Genomic DNA, 17,633 nt, shown 5'->3' on the forward strand with positions numbered 1-17,633 from the left:
GGACCTATACATATCAACCACCAGGAATGAAAATGATGTTTTGCTAGAGCCTTGCTTGAAAGGCAAGAAAGCCTGCATGAGGCGTCCTCAACGAGTAGAGGATGATTACTTCTATATATACACAAACATTATAATTGATTTGGTGGTAGGGACATTTTTACCATACTTGAGTTCGATATTGTAAAGTAAATCAATGTCGCTAGCCTCGTAACTCCATCCAAATAGTCAGACCTTTGTGAGGGGATTCAAAATCCTCTATGGAACCCTTGGAATGATGCATATTGTGAGTGTTTTCTTTTTGTCTTATGGAATGAAGGGGGTTGATAAGGGTAGATGGATTTCTATGAGCGCTCATTCCAGTAGGGGACTACTCGCCATGTACTTGTCTAATTACAATAACTAGAAATAAAAAATTGTTAGAGTGTGGGGTGGTTGATGGTTATTTTGTATGCAAAGGTATACTGATTCAAACTAGTAACAAGTGATGAGAAAAAGTATTGATCCCAAAGAGATTGTATTGAGCATAATAGTTTTCATACAAGAGTTTGAAAAGTATACACGAGTCATTAGTAAAATAATAGTGTGTGTCACATGGTCAGAAACAAGATAATCATGAAATAAGCATAAGGATTTAAGAGAGTGAATTAACATGTTGGACAATGAATCATTTAATGACTTTATCTAACTACATGTGAAGTCAGAACTCAACCTTGTGGTGAATGTCTACAACATAAAAACATGCATTGATTAAATATAGAACTTATGTCTAAGTCTGACAATAGCACCAATACATTTCATATAAAACTTATTATGTTTACCGCTATGTCCTTAGCACTTTACACCTAAAGTGACTAAGAGGAAAATGTATTTCTACTTGCTTTTTAATAATATTACCTCATGAAATCCATTTAATAGATGATGCATTGACCTAATTAACTATTATTTCCTTGAAACATACTTAACATGTCACCCTCCATAAAGCAGCGAGACGTGGCGAGCTCGCCTTAGTGTCTTCCACATGACCCCTCCCTACTACCTTTTAGTATTCCATGTTCTACTTACGAGTATGTGCGTAAAACTTTGATATTAATTAGGCTTTTTTATTACATAAAGGTGCACAATCCCTCAAACACAAGGCCTAAAAGGGAGAAGTTATTAACTGGGAAACTTAATATTCCAACCCCTAAAGCACGAGGTTTGTATGGGAGAAGTGGTTTAGTGGGATACTTAACAATCCATAGTCCATAAAGCATGAGACATGTGATGGCGAAATGGTTAAGCGAGAGACTTGATAATGCATAGTCCCTCAAGCACAAAACTTGTAATGGCGAAGTGGTTAAGCGATAGACTTGACAAACCACAGTTCCTCAAACACAAGACTTGTAATGACAAGTGGTTAAGCGAGAGAATTGAGACCACAACCCCTTAAACATGAAGCCTATAAGGACGAAGTGGTTAAGAGCAATGTCACATGCAAAGGTGATGCCACTAATGGGATTACGATTGAATTTGATTGTGGTCATTGGAATAGTATTGACGACTAATTTTATGATCAAAGGGTTTAATTATAAGATCAATGAGTTATTAATTATGAAAATGATTAAAAAACATATTGAGAATATCCAATTAATTTGGGTCATTCGTTGACTTGCATGCCTATAAGCATAGAAGCCCTTAATGTTGTACCACGTCAATGATGACTATTTAGGCTAGAGAGTCCACTTCCCTTTTATAAGTACAAGAATATTTGTCTCATCTGTGTAATACTTATTTTGTACTAGAGCAAAATATAGATGAATAGTCTAAAATGCCCGGTGTAAAAAGGATTCTGATTCAATAATTGATGTCTCGAATGATTAGAAAAGGGGCAGGGGTGTACCCATAATTTTAGATTCAAACTGTTAAATTAATATTTAAAAGAGGTGAAACTCTTGCAAGGATGAGTGAATACATAAATGAATGTGACTCATAACATGATATCCCATGCTTGAATTTGATTAATTTGTATTGTCTATTTTGATTTTGAGCTAAGTAATCTAGCCTATAAGTAGTGAATCACATTTGGAGAACAACTCTTATAGTGATCTAGCTTTACATACATTGTGTCAATGTATATAAGTAAAACTTGGCACAGTTTCTAGAATGTCAACTAGTTAGAGTCAATCAATGTACAATATAACCAAAAGTTTTGGACTGAGTAAAAGTCGAACAGAAGCTACATTATGTCATTCTTTTTAAAGATATTCCAATAAAATATAATTGCCAACCAACAATTATTATTGTTATGATTATTAGTAAATACTTTGAAAGTTCATGGAAGATTGTCGCTGCTATTAATATTATGAGTAAAATTTAAAAGTAGCAAGTGGGTGTGAAAAGTCATACGAAAACTAAGATAGTAAGTGAACAAAATAGGAAGAAAAGTTTTTTATTTTCTTATATATTGTTAGTTTTTCCTTTTGACTTAATTTTCCACAGATTTATTTTAATTAGTTGGTAGATAGCATAAGAAACTTTCAACTCAATTTTATCAAGGATTGTAAATAAATTTCATTTTTCAAAAATATAAACCGGTTTATTACTCTTTCATATACAATTAATCGACAAATTAACAAGGGCATGATTCTTCTTTCATACATGCCCCCATATATATATATATATATATATATATATATATATATATATATATATATATATATATATATATATATATATATATATATATATATATATATATATATATATATATATATATATATATATATATATATATATATATATATATATATATATATATATATATATATATATATATATATATATATATATATATATATATATATATATATATATATATATATATATATATATATATATATATATATATATATATATATATATCTTATTCCATCCTATACTTTCCACCTCATACCTTTTCTTTTCCAGCGTATCACGCGGAATTTAAAAAATGCCTCTTAAAATTGGAAATGTATTTCCGGTTCGTACCATAATAGACACGAACGTTAGAATAGTTGAGAACTAACCGGAAATATACCTACAATATGAAACCGTAAGTATATTTTCTGTTCGTGGAACAACATAAACACGCGTTGCCTCTTCCCCTCCCATTACAGTTTCAAACTATATCAATACCAAAATACTCTCCGAACTCCTTCAATCTCATTTTCACCAAATCAACCACATTTACAACTGAAGTTGTTAAAAGCATCAAGCACCAGTAGCTCAAGCATCCAACCACAATCAATCAGCAAAAAACAACCACCATCAATCAAGTAAGTTATTTTTTTTTAACATTTTAGAGTTTATGTAAAATCTACTTAAATGTGTGTTTTAGGTTAGAAATTAGGAATTTGTGGTTTGTTTTCAACATTAGGAATCATTGGTGAAGTGTTGAAAATGTCTTTTTCATGATCAATATCTATTTTGTTGTGCTCATTTGTGTGGGTGGGAAGCCATTAACATAACTCTGAAATCACAGAAGAAACCGGAAATGCATTTCCGGTTTTCATCAAGAACAAAACCGCACGTTCATTTTCAGTTTTGTCCGTGTCTGTTTTTCAACTTTGTTTTCAACATAAATCCTTAAGATAACATTTTTTCGTTGCTTCTACAGGAGAAATGATTGACATAACATCTCAATTGAGGCACGACAGGGTTGCACATCATGCTTTTGCGGAGAGAAAGGAATCAGGAAACCCAACCTTCTCCAACCTCTGGATAAGCCGTACCGGATACACCACCTACAACTTCATTCTATGGTGTTCCTGCTGTTACTCCTACTACTTTGTCCTCCCGTAGCAGGCGGGATTCTCGAGTCCATCCTTCTCCGCCCCGTCCTTTCGCAAACGCACCTCTCCACCGACATCATTTGAGGTGGGAGAGAACTCCGGTTCTAAAGCGACACCAAAGGCCCAGTCACAACCTTAGTCACAACCTCCATCACAGCCCTAGACGACACCTGAGGCGGCTCCTCAGTCATCGTAGGCACCTAAGCGTGCACCTGCACAGGCTACGCCTGTGGTGCCTCAGGCTTTTGGAGGTGGACCGTCTAATTTATCCCTTCTTCCTCTTTACCCTGACCATGCTGTGAGATATATCTAGGACGGACATGTATGAATTTTGAATTTTGATTTATATTACATTTTGAATTATGAATTTTATTATTAATTTAGAATTTTGGTTTGTTGATTAAATCCGTCTACATATTTATGCAAGAATGTGAGACGCTAAAGGTCATTAGCCATGAGCGAAAGATCATTAGACTCGTACCACCTGTTGAGCCATGGTTTGATGAGATTTTAGTGCTTTCAGGGTTGAAAGATTTGGCCCAGTGTGGATACAGCATGGTCAACTGGGGTATGATTAACGCTTTTATTGAGAGGTGGCACCATGAGATATCGCCGTTTCACCAACCACATGGTGAGATGACAACCGCACTCGACGGCGTCCCGTGTCTACTGCATCTTCCGATCAGAGGGAGATTCTTGGATCATGAGAGGATCGGTAAAGAGGAGGCATTAGATCTGTTGGTTAAGACGTTGGGAGTTATCCTTGAGAGTGCTCTAGGAGAGATTGATAAAACCCGAGGTAGTCACGTCAGGTATAGTTATTTGACTCAGGTGTTCACGGATGAGATACGGCGTGCACAAAAGACTGATGGTGATCCCAAGCAGGTTACCATTCACAGGAGGTTTGCTATGATAGCATACCTTTTGTATCTTGTTGACATACAGACTTTTGTGGGCACTAGTGCCACTTACACTGATATCATGTACCTCTGGTTTTTCGATGATTTTGAGACGACCCTTGCTCGATTTACTTGTATACGAAGTTAGATGAAGGGATTAAGTGGAATACGAGAGAGATCTTAAGGCCGTGCAAGTATGGGACCGCATAGCTGAAGGAAGGCTTATAAGGATTGATTGGTATTACCTATACAACAAGACACATCTTTTTCAGTAGCTTAACAAATAAGAACTCCACATTTAAGCGTGCTTGACTTGGAATAGTATTTGGATGGGTGACCTTCTGAGAAGTTTCTTGGAATGGGTGGGAGTGAGGCCAAAACTAGAGATGGCAAGCAGACCCAAACCCGTGGGTCCCACCCGCATCCGAATCTGAGTCAACGGGTGAAAACCCGAGTTGACCGGGTTTGGGTTCGGGTGGCACCCGATATTTCGGGTGCGAGTTTGGATAGTGTGAAACTCGCACCCGAAACCCGAAATCACACCCGCTTATATATATATATATATATATATAAATATAAATATAAATATAATATATATATTTATATATATATATATATATATATATATATATATATATATATATATATATATATAATATTGTGGAAAGTTGTAGGAAAATTGTAGAAAAAAATATATTTTATGCATATTGCTGTGGGTTCGAGTTTGGGTGAAAAAACCCGAACCCAACGGGTGTGGGCGTGGGTGTTATTTTGCCACCCGAACAACATTTGGGTTTTACTTCGGGTTCGGGTGTCAATTTCGGGTGCGGGTTTGGGTAGTGTAAAACCTGCACCGACCCGTTGCCATCTCTAGCAAAAACATGCTGAAAAGACCCGTGTTGGTAGAGTTGTCAATATGGGCTACCCGACCCTAAACGGGTCGGCCCTAGCGGGCCCTGGACTTTTCAGGGCTGCGCCAAAAAGGCCCTGTATAATATGGGCTCGAGATTTACTACCCGAGTCCGGCCCAAGATGGGCTTCGGGCTACCTGGCCCTAAATGGACTTTTTTATTTAAAAAAATTAAAATAAAAACTCTATAATATTTATTATAAATAAAATTAAAAATTATGTTATTTTAAATATAATACATTTTTAAGTACTATATTATCTCTTATAAATACTATAATGTGTTTCTAAATGCAATATATGTCTAAATTGTATAAAATAATACTTGAATATTTATTATAAGAGAAAAACTAATATAATACGATGAAAAAATGTTGATTATATTAATGTATAAGATTTAAAAGAGAAAGATTGAATAAAATAGAGATAAAATTTAGTGAAGTGAGAAAAATCAATATGCTATTTTGGAGTAAGATAATATAAATATTAATATATTTTTTTAAAATTTATAATTATGCGGGCCTGATGGGCTACCCACGGCCCATATGGGCTAGCCCTAATGGGTAGCGGGCTTTTCAGGGCTGGGCTAAAAAGGCCCTGAAAAATATGGGCTCTAATTTTAAGGCCCAAGCCCTATGATTTTTCGGGCCTGGCGGGCCGGCCCTTATGGGCTAGCCCATTTTGACAGCTCTACGTGTTGGTTTGTGGGGTCAGTAGATAATCCTGAAAGTAGTCTGGGGCGTTACAAGAATCATGTTAAAGGGGAAGAACTTGTCGAAAGAGTTGTGGGGAGAAGCGGAATCCACAACTTCCTATTTGTTGAATAAGTGTCCTACAAAGAAGCTAGAGAAGATAATACCGGAAGAGACATGGTTTGGATTCAAACTGAATCTGAACCATTTGAGAGTTTTCGGTTTCGTGGTGTATCGTCGTGTTTCGGGCCAAACTTAGAAAGAAGTTGGATGACAAAGGGGAAATGATGATACTTGTAGGGTATCACCCTACTGGAGGTTACAAGTTGTTTGATGCTACAAACAAGTGAGTTTTTTTACATGGTATAATAGATTATCCGATTAGCGGTGGCGTATTTTGAAAACCTTGCTTTATGTATCACATAATCAATTATCTGATATGCATACTCGATATTGAGATTAAAAGGCCAATGGATCCTTTCCTTTTCAAATCATATTTTGTCTTATAAATAAAGGGCTTTCCCTCATTTCAAAATACACTAGAAAACATATATCAAATACCATTTCTCACTATTCTCTCTCTCTCTCTCTCTCTCACTCTCTCTCTCCCCACTTTTTCCTTAATGCTCTTGAGAGTGAATATTTTATCTCTGAGGTGTTTTGATTCTGGTGTGAGGGTATCGTAGTAACATCTTTCTTGTGAGAAATTTATTTTGGTTTTGAGATAAACCAACTGAAAAGTTATTGTTTGGTTGTTGAGGAGAACCTGGTAAAACCTTTGTTTGGTTGGGAGGCCTCCATAATTAAAGCTCTCGTTTGGTTCGTGAGTTTGGCCTAGTGATGTTATCTTTTAGTTGGGAAGTCTCCATCGTTAAAACTCCTGTGTTTGATTTGATTGTGTGGAAAGCCATTGTAAAACTCTAATCGTTTCGTAAGGAAGTTCATGGACAAATCCTGTCAAGAGCTCACATTGTAGTGGAAACTCTCGAAAAGAAATTCCTGTGGAGAGGATTAAGCCAAATCATTAGACCGAATCTTTATAAATCTCTGATGCATTTTTCTCTTCTCATATCTCTTTACATTTCAATTATTTACTTCTGCTGTATCTCCTTCTATTTAATTTTATTTATTCCTCTACTTATCTCGTTTATTTTATAAAATTGTTCTAAATTCTAACTTTATCAAAAAAATTTATTTAGAAATTGTTTTTTCAAAACAACACAATTCACTCTCCGCTTTAGAATCACTTGTCCAATAATATTCAAATTCTTAATAGTATAGTTTTGGGGCTTTGGCCACTAACATGGATATATTAAACATCTTTAAATAGCTTAGATGCCTCACGGTTCATTCTATCAGAAATTGTCATTACATACCTGCAATACTATTTTCACCAAAACAAAAAGGACATATAACTATTAATCTATACTATTTAAAACGAAGGGTCCTAATCAAAGGGTCCTAAGTGTTGAAAACTTCACATCAATTATCATGTGGCCCTGGCCCTCTTGAAGAATGTATGTCAACTAGTGTTAGATTAAAACAAACAATCAAAGAAATAGATCATAGAAAATAAATAACTCTTTCTTTAGTAAAACAGTGGTGTTAGACAATGTAACATTTATACAAAACAAAAAACCATTACAATGTTTTCACACAGACAATACACACAAGGAATAGTAGTAGAAGAAACTCTACACAATTTGCACTTTCAATAAACCCCAGCAACTCTATATTATAAAAACCGAATCATTACTTTTTGTTTCGAAATCTAAAAGGAAAAAAAGAAAAACTCAAAAAAACTGAAAACCTCAATTCTTACATGGTTAATGTTCTTGCAAAGTGTCTTCTATTGAGTGTAACACAAGGCACACTCTCAGTTCCTATCTCCATCTGGCTGCAATCAAAACAATGTAACGAAGCAATTAACGATTTATCCTATATGATTTTTTCTTAATGTTATGTATGATAAAAACTAGTAGCATGAGAATGGTTGGTACTACTCACATCATATGCAACAAGAGATCTGCAGTAATTAGTATTCGTAAGCATTGTACTTGTCGAGCCACACTCGCTGTCATGGAGCGAGACCGCCGATCTATCAAGCTTAATTGACAATGGATATTGGTAATTCTGAGCAGTGGCACCAACATGTGAAGATGACCTCTGCATCCTCAGTGGCCTAGGTACATTTCTTCCCTCAACCGAAATTCTTCGTCGGCTCGGTTGCCTCTCAAATGAATCTGGCCTTTGTTTTGGTGCACTGTGTGATCTAGCTTTAGCCTTGGATGATTCTGTATTAGCCATGTAACTTGGATACAAAGGGTAATCATAGGACATAGATTCTGCATAAGATGGTCTAGGGAATGAAAAAGGATGGTTTGAAGCTGAATCGTCTGTTTTCGATATAGCAGAATAGTAATGAGGGCTGCTTTGTGCTGTGCTGAAGCAATCTTCGAAATGGCCACTGCATGCTTTTGGACTCATTTCTGTTAAAGCTGATGGAGCTGGTGATACTTTGTAGTTTTCTTCTTTTGAGTAAGAATAGGAACCATTTGTGGAATATCTATGTTCAGATTGTTCATAATATTGTCCATGATGATTTACACTGCTGCTTCTGCTTGTAGAGTTACCTTTTGATTCACAAAAGTCCATTTCAACAATCTTGATGTTGTCTTCTAAGCCTCTGTCCATTTCCTATATGCACAAAACCACATTTCATTTCATGATTAGACAACTTTAGTATCCGTTACACTTGTCTGACATTAAGACACGCCTTCAATTTGAAGCGTCGGTGCTACATAACTAGTCTGACATTCAGACACGCCTTCAATTTGAAGCGTTGGTGCTACATAACTAGTGACTCGTAATAGAATACTTTTCTAATTATTGCAAAAGATAATTAGTAGAAGTAATGAACTAACATTGTATATTTGCCTGAACAAGTCATTTTCCATGACATTTCTAGGAGTTGATTGGTTTGGATTAGGCTTTCCTTCGGACACCATTCGGATCCGTTGAGCACGAGCTCTAGCTTGTGCTGTCACCAAAGCCTGCATACATCTAAGTGTTGCCTTAGCCTGTTTTCTCACCAAGTGACCCCTTATCAGTGCCTGCAACTTCACTAATCCTCTCAAAGCACGCAACGCCTTTCTCGCCTGTAACAGAAACAATCACATACGATAAATATTTCGATCCTCAAAATCGTAAAGGTCAAGCAAATTTGAAGAACTAAATTGATTGACAGTTACAATTTCAAGGACTAAAAGGTTAATTTACTCATAAAACTAACTTCATACCAAGTGAGATCGATAGACGCATTGAATTTTAACAGCAGCAGCCTCTTCAATACTTCTAGAATTCTCATTCGAACCAGAAGTCAAGCGGATCACAACAGCTGCAGCCTGTGCAGCAGCCACTGCAGCATCAGCTGCGGCCGCTGTTGCAACAGCCACAGCCATAGCATGATTTCTCTGCTCATTCTGAATATCAGTAACCGTAACAGTTGGCACTGTCACTGAAGCAATAACTTCAGATTTACTCAACTCCTTAGAAACCGTTGGCGTAGCCGATGCAGACGATCTTCTAAAACTCCATCTCTTTTTCTCCTTCGTAGAACTTGAATTTGAACTCGAAATCGGAGTAGTTGGATTTTCTGTTCCATTAGAAAAATTCTGGTTTATTGTAGATTTCTCTTTATCTTTATCTTTCTCTCTTTTCCCTGTCAAGAAATTCTTAAGCCATTTACCTTTTTTTCCCATCTCTTTCACAAGTATCTAACAAACTAACATGAATTGTAGCAACATGATTTTATTTAGATCTCTTGAGAAGTTGCTTTCATAACTATATGGTGGTTGATGGCCACATTATTGAAAATATATATAAAACTATTTGACAGCATAAACTCACTGTTACATCGTTTTTTTGTTTTTCTGCACTAAATGTAAGGGTCACCATGTCATGTAAAAAAAGAGATTCTTTGCCTTCTAAAGTGTTAAAGAATTTGAAGTTCGGTGGAGGGTGTTTTGGTGATTTCAAATGATGGTTAATATGGGATGGAGTGGATCAGAAAGCATGTGATAATAGGTAAAGAACATGCAGCATACGTGTAAAATACTCAAATTAATTTGTGTTAAGCGTTGTGGGATCCACTAAAATATGATTGAGTAGGGGTCTTGAGAATGTGCACGTGCCCATCTTATTCATGTAGTCAAGAATTTATGTACATAAGTTAAGCATAAGTTGTAAATAAAGTGTGTAACACATTTTATTTTTCATGATACCAAGACCCTGAGGGAAGTCATCATAACCTTTACATTTCATGAGGATACATCAAGAAGGCTAGAACACCAACCATTATACAATGTATAGGTTATTATTACAAACTTGAGCATAGATAAGACTTCTCAAAACACTTGCAAAAGGTCTCATTCATTGATCCTTACCGAATTTTTCACTTTTAACAACAGAAAACTCTATTAGTGTAAGTTATATACTGCATTTAACAAAAGAACAACGTCACAAAGTGTAACAAACCAGGGATTGCCTATAAACATACATGAACATCAAATTAATGGGGTTAGGTCCCATATTACTCATAATAGAGTTATGTAATTAAATTGCATATTTGTCTTAAAGGATATCTTAGTTGGCAGTCACATGGCATGTTTACATGCTCCCTCATTTCACTAGTTGTTCTATTGAAGGAAACACCACCTTTGGAAAATTTTCTCATTTCCTTCTCTATCCTTCTATTCTATGATTAAAAACAAGTAATTTATATAATAATGATTCAACGAATCAAACCCAAAAGTCCAAAACAATGAAATGAATATATCATATGCCAATGATGCATTTTCTTGGAAAGTTCTTATATATACAATGTAAAGACATGCTTGAAACATAATCTGATCTCTGAATACAGAAGATCCTCTCTAAGTAGGGCCCACTGGAGAGTCCATAGGTTTGAGGTCTCTTCTACTTCTACCCCATGTGGATGTACTTTACTATATATTCCTTCAAAGACATTCGGTTAATTATTACATAATAATACTTGATTTAAAACACAATAATAGAGTTTAAGGCTTATTTTATTATCTTGCTAATTATAATAAATTAACAAGGAATAATACAAAGCACAAGCATTGAACCAACAACTTTGGAAACTCTTAAATATATAGTAACTGCTCCTAATAATACTTCCACATGGGTTTTATTGAACTACATGTGAGTTACTGTTTGATTGGAGATAGATCCTTTCATTCCAATATTTCAACCTTTTCTTTTACAGTAATAATTAAGAACTGTATAATTTGATTATATGCATCTGTTTTATATTATTGATACATAAAAATTAATCTCTTATTGGATGGTCACCAACTTAAGATGTTGTAACTAGTTAAGAAATAAGAGTTGAGCATGTTTGAATTGGAGGGGTTAACATTAATAAAATAAGTCCCACATTGTGAAGTCCATGACAGAAATTGATGTTTATAAGCTTCTGACAAGGTTGTTAGCTTGCTGAGTTGGGTAGCTCCAGCTTGTAACCCAAGTGGGGGTATCAGTGTGGTGGAACATGGTTCAGGATTTGTCAGGTTGGGTTGGTGATTGCAATATGTTGGCTTGCCCCCTCCAAGTAAAGAGTTGGTCAATGGGACCTTGGGGAAAGCTTGAGTCTCCTTGGTTCTAGACTTCATCACACCACCTTAGGCTGGCTTAAGAGAGCAGCAAATCCATCCAGCTCCTAACACTGAGGGATGGCAGGACAGAGCAGTCATAGCCATAATTTGGTGACCTGGACACATGAACCACCACATTTTTATTAATTTAAGTCACTCTTTAGGTATGACAAAATAGCATGCACTTTTATTACATTTATTTACATTATGTACAGATTTTGAGTGTTTAAACCTCTACTGATATGTAGCAGCACCAATATGTTCCCACTTCTACAATAAACATATTCAGCTTTTGCATATATGGTAAATAATTTGTCCTGCTTCTTACTTGCTATTGCCATACAAGCTTTGTGAATAAATGATTCTTCAGATATACTTATAATAAGACTTTGCTCTCAAGTTTTAACTCCACCACTAAGAATTTTCAGTTTGGTGGAATCTTATCATGCATTTACTAATGCTTTGTAAAATATGTAACTTTTACTTGTTTACTTGTACAATTTTTGTTTTGAAGTAACAAACAATGGTAATTGTTTTGCTATGAAACCAAAATTCTTGATGAATGGTTAAATGAGATTTTGGGACGACTGAGAAAATTTCTGATGCGACAGAAGAGGCTTAGCTACAAGGTCCTCCAACTCTCAAGTTAGTAGTGAGTGAATGAAAAGTAATTTGAGAGTGTGAATGAATTTGAATAACTGAAGTGACACACTTCCCTCCTTAAATAAAGAGAGCGATTAAAATCGTTCACTTGAGTAAGGCAGTTTGTACGGGTAGTCGTTGGATCTAATCAGACAATGTTAAACATATCTAGGACAAAATTGTCTATTCTAGAATGAATGAGAGATCGCCTGCTCCATGCACTTTACCACTTGGTGGTGCCCTTGAGCCTTTCGCTTTGGACCTTGCGAGCGGCCCATAATAGTTTTCCCTAAAGTCCTTATTTCTGCATTGCAGGATGTGGGTTTGTTGTGTACGCGTCTATACCAGCTCTTTGGCGGAAGAAAAAGAGCCTCGATGAGATGTCACTATCGTTGAGAACATGCACATTAAATGTCACTCTTGTAATAGGTAACATATCACATTAAATGAACATTCCTTTTCTATGTTTACAATATTTTTTTAGAATGGAGATTCCACCTACAATGCTTCAGAAGGCAAGGGGGATAGTTTGTCAGTGTGGGACGACCAGGAGACGTTGGACACCGCCTCTACTTTCGAATCTGAAGGTAGTTTGGGCTGAGCTTACACCGAGGTAGGACCTTTATCTGATTGAAAAGTACTTTTTATTGAGGAACATAAGAGGGTGTGTAGCAAGTATGACAGGTGAAACATTCCTCTACACGAGTGTCTATTTTTTTATAGCTTTCTGCCTCCATTTCAACGATTTTGTGGTTGTCATTCCTAACCATTTGTTATTTGCCCCTTCGAAACTACACTCATTGAGATAGATTTGCGTTAAATTCTTCTAATACTGGTGCAAATATAATAAGAGTGTGCCAACCTTGTCTCTCTTCGGTACGACACCAGGATGTTTGACGTTTATTGAGATAATGTAAAACACTTAAACGATCAATTTTTCTTGGTCACCCATATCAACGAAGAAGCTCCCGCTAAAATAGGCTCTATAAGCCTTGGGTCGCCTTACCAATGCTCGAACATATTCTCAAAGTTCTAGCGTCAAAGTCACTTCTTGTCTGAGTGTTGGTCTTATGTTTACATATGGACAACTTGTATCTAGAAGATACCTTCCTAAAGAGGAAACTAGTGTTCTTCTTCGATAGTTTCGGTTATGTCGGGGGCGTCACCCTCAATGATGTGGCATCAAAGAAACAACTATAGTGGTTCATAAAGAGGTTCTTGCTGGTGGGGGGCCAACTCAAAATAGGAGATGAAGGTTATTTTTGTATGAGTTGGGGAATCTTCTCTTTTTTTAATGTTTTTTGTGATTTCTTCTGTAATTTGTATGTTATTGTCGTGTAGATAAGATGAAATGTGAGAAAATAATGCAACAAATGAGGAGGAATCCTCCAGTTATCCCTCTCTTGGATGGTGCCTACCAATATTATGATCGTTGGAGGGGTTCTGAAAATTGAGGTCCCTACAATTTTGGTTACCCGGGACATGCCTGCTCACGCGCATGTGGGAGTCTGGGATTCATCTAACCGAGTTTCCTCCTACCCTACTGGCTAGCCCTGGTCCTCTAACTATAAGTGAATTTCAGTATTCTATCTCTAAAGAATATTATTATTTTTTGAACGAATTTGAAGAAACACATCAAGACGATTATCAAACCTAACTTATTATATGTATCAAGCATGGATCATTTTAGACTTTGGTGTTGTCGGGCGGTGAGAAAAAGAAGTGCTCAAAGAACGTGTCAATGCTCTTACCATAGAGCGAGACCAATATTTGGATAAGCTTCAAAGGCACTCTACCCTGCCTTCGGGAATAGAGTCCAATGTGGAATATTTCGATCACCCCGACATGCTGGTTAAAAAGGTGAAGTTGCTTGTGCAAAAGGTGAAAAAGAAGAGTGAAACCTTAGTTTTTCCCAAGGTATCACTATCAACTGCGGAGGCCACTATTGCCGAAGAAAATTGGACATTTGATGCTTCCTGAAAAAGGGTAGAAAAGCTTGAGGCATCTTTGAAGGAGTCTTAGAAAGGTTGGGAAAAGGCTGAAGACGACCTCCATGAGATGCTTCTTGAGAATTTTGCCTTGGTCAAGGAGTACGCAAAGTCATTTCAGGAGAGTTAGTCTATTGCACGCGACTCTTTGGAAAATGCTACAATAAGTGGAATATTTTTATCCCATGAAGCATGTCTCATGGGAACAAATCAATACTGACCAGATGATGAAGGACAAAAAGTTTATCTCCTTGGTGGTTTAGCCAGATGCATGACCCTCTATGGTTAACAAAAAATTGGGTTTGTCTACTGCTTCGTTATTTACAAAATGAATAGGGACAAAATGATCGTTTATAGAAAAATTCCATAAATCACAGTCAATTGAATAAAAAGTATTTAAATTATTTCTTTCCATATACCAAATATTACCATCCAACGGTGGAGGTGTATTCATGAAAAGTCTCTTGTTAAAAGTAGAAGAAGTATTTGAGCTCATTTATCTATCTCCTAAGACAATTAGTCCTATACCAAGAGTTAGGCTTTAGGCTTAATATTATTTTTGGTCTTCTATCTTAACCTCGAGGTTCATTTTGGTCTTTTAACTCAAAAAGGGTCCATATTGGTCACTTAACTCTTAAATATGTATCATGTTAGTCCTTTTGTAAAATTAGCGATGGGAAAATTCAAAAATTTGTCGCTAATTTGATGAAAATGACTAACATAATACGTTTTGTAGAGTTAAGGGATTACTATGGACCCTTTTTAAGTTAAGAAGCAAAAATAAACTCTAAGGTTTAGATACAAGACTAAAAAGGGTTTGAAATTAGGCTTTAATAACACTTGTTGACCAAGTGACTCCAAACACAAGAAGGATGATGAATTGTGTTATTTGAAAAGTGTTGTCCAATTCTAAAAATTTATTTTATAGAAAATCTTTATTTTTTATTAATTTAAAAGAGATTAAGCAGTTGAATGGTAGAAGGAAAGAAAGAAGAAGAGATGAAGAGAAAGAAATAATACATAAAGAAAATAAAGCAATGAAAAAAATAAAGAGAAAAGGGAAAGACCTACTCCTGTCTCTTAGAATTTCCTCATGAGAGTTCCATTAAAGAAGTGAACTTTCCACAGGTTATGTCTACAAACCTTCTTACAAGTAAATGTAGATTTTTACTAGCTATTCCAATGAAATAAACAAGAGGTTTTAGTAGGATAATATCCAAACCAAACAGGAGATTTTGATAGGCTAATATTTAAACAAAATGGAGCTTTTAGCAGGCTGAGCTTACAAACCAACTAGAGATCATAATTGTCTGCTCTTAAAAACCAAACAAATACTTTCACTGGTTAATCTCAAAAACCAAACAAAATTTTCCTTTAATGTGTTGGACTTGAGAATTCACACACAAGAGGAGGGATTGTGTGGTTTGGAAAAACATAGGTTTTGATAACTTTTGGCAATTTAATCAGAGAATGAAAATATTTTCTAATTCTAAGTGTTGTTGCAATAGTAGCAATCAAAAGTGTAACTATTTGTCTTATCGTCTCCACAAGGATTAATGTGATATCAATATCGTTCGATAGTTACTATGATTTTAAGCGGAAGTTTGCAAGATATTTGATGGTTTAAAGTTTCAAATAGTAAATCGATAAATGAAAGATAATGATTTAGAGATATGAGAGCTTGTCAGGATTGGATTTCATCCGCCAATCAGTTATACATAATATAAACATTCATCAATATTGTTAGGTATCGCTCACAACAAAGTTTATGTCTAAGCTTCTGATGAGGTTTTGACCTTATTGTTAAATTGTTGATGCCTCAACTCATTAAAAAATAAGGAAGTATTAAGAATCGATATTTTCTGTGAATGTTAAATACAATCTATGTCTAGAATTTAGAATTTAATAGATGTTCACCTTAGATCAAGATTCGAACCGTATTTCTCAATAACAATTCAAATCTATAAAGCTAAACACTTAAATAAAGATAACATCGATATCAATTAGTAAATATATTATATATAACTCAATGATTAATAAATTGATCTAGCATGTGAACATAGTTATTAATCGCTATTATCACGTATCACTCGTCAACACCATTTATGTCTAACCAGTATTACGGGTTTTACCATATTGTTTAATCGATGATCTCTAAACCTGCTAAGCAATAATATAACATTAAGCTTTGATAAAAGTGAATATCAAACTCCAAATATATGTCTAAAGTTTGGTCTTTGATAGATGATGATCTTAGGTCAATACTTGAAAGATATTTCTCAATAATGATTTAAGCCATAAAAACAACATAAAAATAAAGATAACATCAATATAGATTTATAACTAGTTCATAATACAAAGATCAAAAGAAATACATACGATTACAATGAACTACATCCAATCCCAACAAGAAACGGGTTTAGCTACTCATGGTAGCATGATAAAAAGATAAGAATGAAGATGAACATGCATCAATTATAATTTCCCGACGATTGATGCGAACCCAACCTCTGATCTTCAAGAAGCGCCCTCTCCTGTTGTTTCTAAGTTTCTCTCTCTAAAATGGTGCCTATCTCTCAAAATATCAACTAAATGCTATTTATTGAAAAAAGAAAAATGCAGACCGTGTTAAGCACAATATTTGGTGCTAAGCGCATAATTAAGCAAAACACATTAAACCGCCTTAAATTGCATTAAGCGCAAGATTCGGGCACTTAGTGCGCTACCCTCTGCCTGGCCACCTCTTAGCGTGCTTTGACCGCGTTTAGCCTAACCTGCAGCTTTTGATTTCTGTCCAAAAATGCATCTTGAAGCTTTTCTTTTGCCTTTTAATGCCCAATGCTTCACCAATACAAAGAAACCTACAAAATGAGATGAAAAATCAAATTAAACAATATTTACATAAAAGTTGAGGTTTTGAATTGTTAATCCCAAAAAACAAGCTAATAAGTGCCACAAAATAATATTAATTATAACTAAAATTTGGTAATTATCAAACTCTCCCCAACTTAGAACTTT

The 17,633-nt window shown here is 35.4% G+C and overlaps 1 protein-coding gene across 2 annotated transcripts; it reads right to left on the minus strand.

Moving 5' to 3' along the window:
• Positions 1-6,842: 6,842 nt before the first annotated feature.
• On the minus strand, positions 6,843-10,256 carry LOC131611877 (protein IQ-DOMAIN 19-like). 2 transcript variants are annotated; one of them, XR_009287223.1, is made up of 5 exons: positions 9,607-10,256; positions 9,232-9,465; positions 8,315-9,004; positions 8,130-8,204; positions 6,843-7,306 (listed from the first exon to the last, which is right to left on the minus strand). XR_009287223.1 is itself a non-coding variant. In XM_058883715.1 (4 exons), the coding sequence occupies exons 1-4, from the start codon at positions 10,066-10,068 to the stop codon at positions 8,184-8,186; spliced, it is 1,407 nt and encodes a 468-aa protein (XP_058739698.1). In that variant the 5' UTR covers positions 10,069-10,256; the 3' UTR covers positions 7,881-8,183. The 2 variants fall into 2 exon arrangements, 1 of the variants encoding a protein (XP_058739698.1); XM_058883715.1 differs by lacking the exon at positions 6,843-7,306 and having other exon boundaries at positions 7,881-8,204.
• Positions 10,257-17,633: the final 7,377 nt, after the last annotated feature.

This window comes from Vicia villosa, linkage group LG1 (genome assembly GCF_029867415.1).
Source record: "Vicia villosa cultivar HV-30 ecotype Madison, WI linkage group LG1, Vvil1.0, whole genome shotgun sequence".
NCBI lineage: Eukaryota > Viridiplantae > Streptophyta > Magnoliopsida > Fabales > Fabaceae > Vicia > Vicia villosa.

What these genes read in the sequence shown, in the direction of transcription:
- LOC131611877 (XM_058883715.1), bottom strand. Translation starts at nt 10,068, where the DNA reads ATGGGAAAAAAAGGTAAATGGCTTAAGAATTTCTTGACAGGGAAAAGA. An exon ending in TGTTCAGGCAAATATACAAT is followed by an intron (nt 9,005 to 9,231) that starts GTTAGTTCATTA and finishes TTGTGCATATAG; the next exon opens with GAAATGGACAGAGGCTTAGA. An exon ending in GATCTCTTGTTGCATATGAT is followed by an intron (nt 8,205 to 8,314) that starts GTGAGTAGTACC and finishes TTTTGATTGCAG; the next exon opens with CCAGATGGAGATAGGAACTG.